The sequence below is a fragment of the Gavialis gangeticus genome, unplaced genomic scaffold (assembly GCF_001723915.1).
Source record: "Gavialis gangeticus isolate Ggan-Ray unplaced genomic scaffold, GavGan_comp1, whole genome shotgun sequence".
NCBI classification, from domain to species: domain Eukaryota; kingdom Metazoa; phylum Chordata; order Crocodylia; family Gavialidae; genus Gavialis; species Gavialis gangeticus.
The window spans coordinates 11,296,498-11,298,147 of record NW_017729024.1 but is presented as its reverse complement, the minus strand read 5'-3'; the positions used below and the strand labels follow the sequence as shown (position 1 = coordinate 11,298,147).

General features: G+C 51.9%; 1 protein-coding gene across 1 annotated transcript in view; it reads right to left on the bottom strand.

Moving 5' to 3' along the window:
- LOC109298046 (dynein heavy chain 2, axonemal-like) overlaps positions 1-1,650 on the bottom strand; it is a 47,720-nt gene that overhangs the window by 28,870 nt on the left and 17,200 nt on the right. The window contains exons 12-13 of the mRNA XM_019518181.1: positions 1,436-1,573; positions 1,179-1,337 (exon numbers count right to left, since the gene is read on the bottom strand). Coding sequence (XP_019373726.1) covers positions 1,179-1,337; positions 1,436-1,573 — 297 coding nt within the window. The remainder of the gene's footprint in view (positions 1-1,178; positions 1,338-1,435; positions 1,574-1,650) is intronic.

Genomic DNA, 1,650 nt, shown 5'->3' with positions numbered 1-1,650 from the left:
GGTGCAGTTCTAGGTTCCAGGAAATAAGGACTCAGCCACTCAGCTCTATGTTGAGACATCTAGAACATACACAGCAGGGGGCAGTTCTTGGCTGATAAGCCTAGAATGTCCCTAGCCTACCCCATTCTCAGGTCTAGGTTATGAATCTAGAATGTGAGAATGTGGTGGAGTGGGACTAGCTTGATGCACCTAAAACGTGAGGGTGTGGGGTGGGTTAGGTTGATGTATCTAAAGCATGAGGGTGCAGTGGAGTGAGTGTAAGCACACGTACCTAGAACATGAACGTTCTAGGAAATAAGGATGCAGCCACTCAGCTCTATGCTGGCACATCTAGAATATACAGATGCAATGGAGGCAGTTCTTGGTTGATACAACTAGAACATCCTGAACCTACCCCACTCTTGGGTCTAGGTTGATGTACCTAGAATGTGAGGGTGTACTGAAGTGGGACTAGATTGACATGCCTACAACATGAGGGTGGGGTAGGGTGGGTCTAGGTTGATGTTCCTAGAACATGAGAGAGTGAAAGTAGATGTACCCAGAATGTGGAGGTTCCAGGAAATAAGGACACAACCACTCAGCTCTTCATTGGCACATGTAGAACATATAGACATAGTGGGGGTAGTCTTCAGTTGACACACCTAGAACATCCCAAACCTACCCTGTTCCTCAGGTCGAGGTTGATACATCTAGAATGTGAGGGTTGGGTGGGGTGGAACTAGGTTGATGTACCTAGAATGGGAGACGGTGGTGGGGTGGATCTAGGTTGACATACCTAGAATGGGAGAGTGTGGTGGGGTGAGTCTAGATTGATGTACCTGGAACACAATGGTGCAGTGGAATGAGTGTAAGTAGGTGTACCTAAAATATAATGGTTCCAGGAAATGATGCGGTCATGCAGCTCTACATTGACACATCTAGAATGTACAGATGAAGCAGGGACAGTTTGCAGTACCTAGAACATCCCCAACCTCCCACATTTTCAGGTCTAAGTTGATGTGCCCAGAACGTGAGGGTGGGTGGGGTGGGTCCAAGTTGACATGCTGAGAATGTGAGGGTGCAGTTCTAGGCTCCACAAAATAAGGGTGCAGCCCCATAGCTCTTCGTTGGCACAGCTACAAAGTACAGTTGCAGACGGGTGGCCCTTGGTTGCTGCACCTAAAATATCCCTGACCTACCCCATTGTCAGGCGTGGCCAGGGCCGAAAAGAGGTGGCAGAGGGCCACAACACTGCTGTACTCAGGCACAGGGACCAGCTCGCGGCAGTTGTCTCTCTTGAAGGCTAACATCTTGTCCAGGAACTTGTCAAACATGCGCTGCAGGGTCTCAGCCTCACTCTGGGAGGAGAAATGGGGCATCTCAGCCTCTCAGCAGGAGACATCCACCCCGTGGAGCACCCTTGGCTCTCAGCCTGGCTGCCCACCCACACAGGCACCTTAGGGCGCTGCTCAATCCAGGAGTGGACATAGGGCCTCCAGCCCAGGTCACTGTAGTCCATGTAGACCACGCCGCAGCGGGACACTGTAGCTGGAGAGGCCACTGCCAGGTTCTCCACCTCGAAGAGCAGTGAGACCTATGAGGGGCACTGGGGGTCAAGGCTGTTGGCGGGACCCTGGCCTCCAACTACCCCTAAACGCCCCCTCCCCCAGC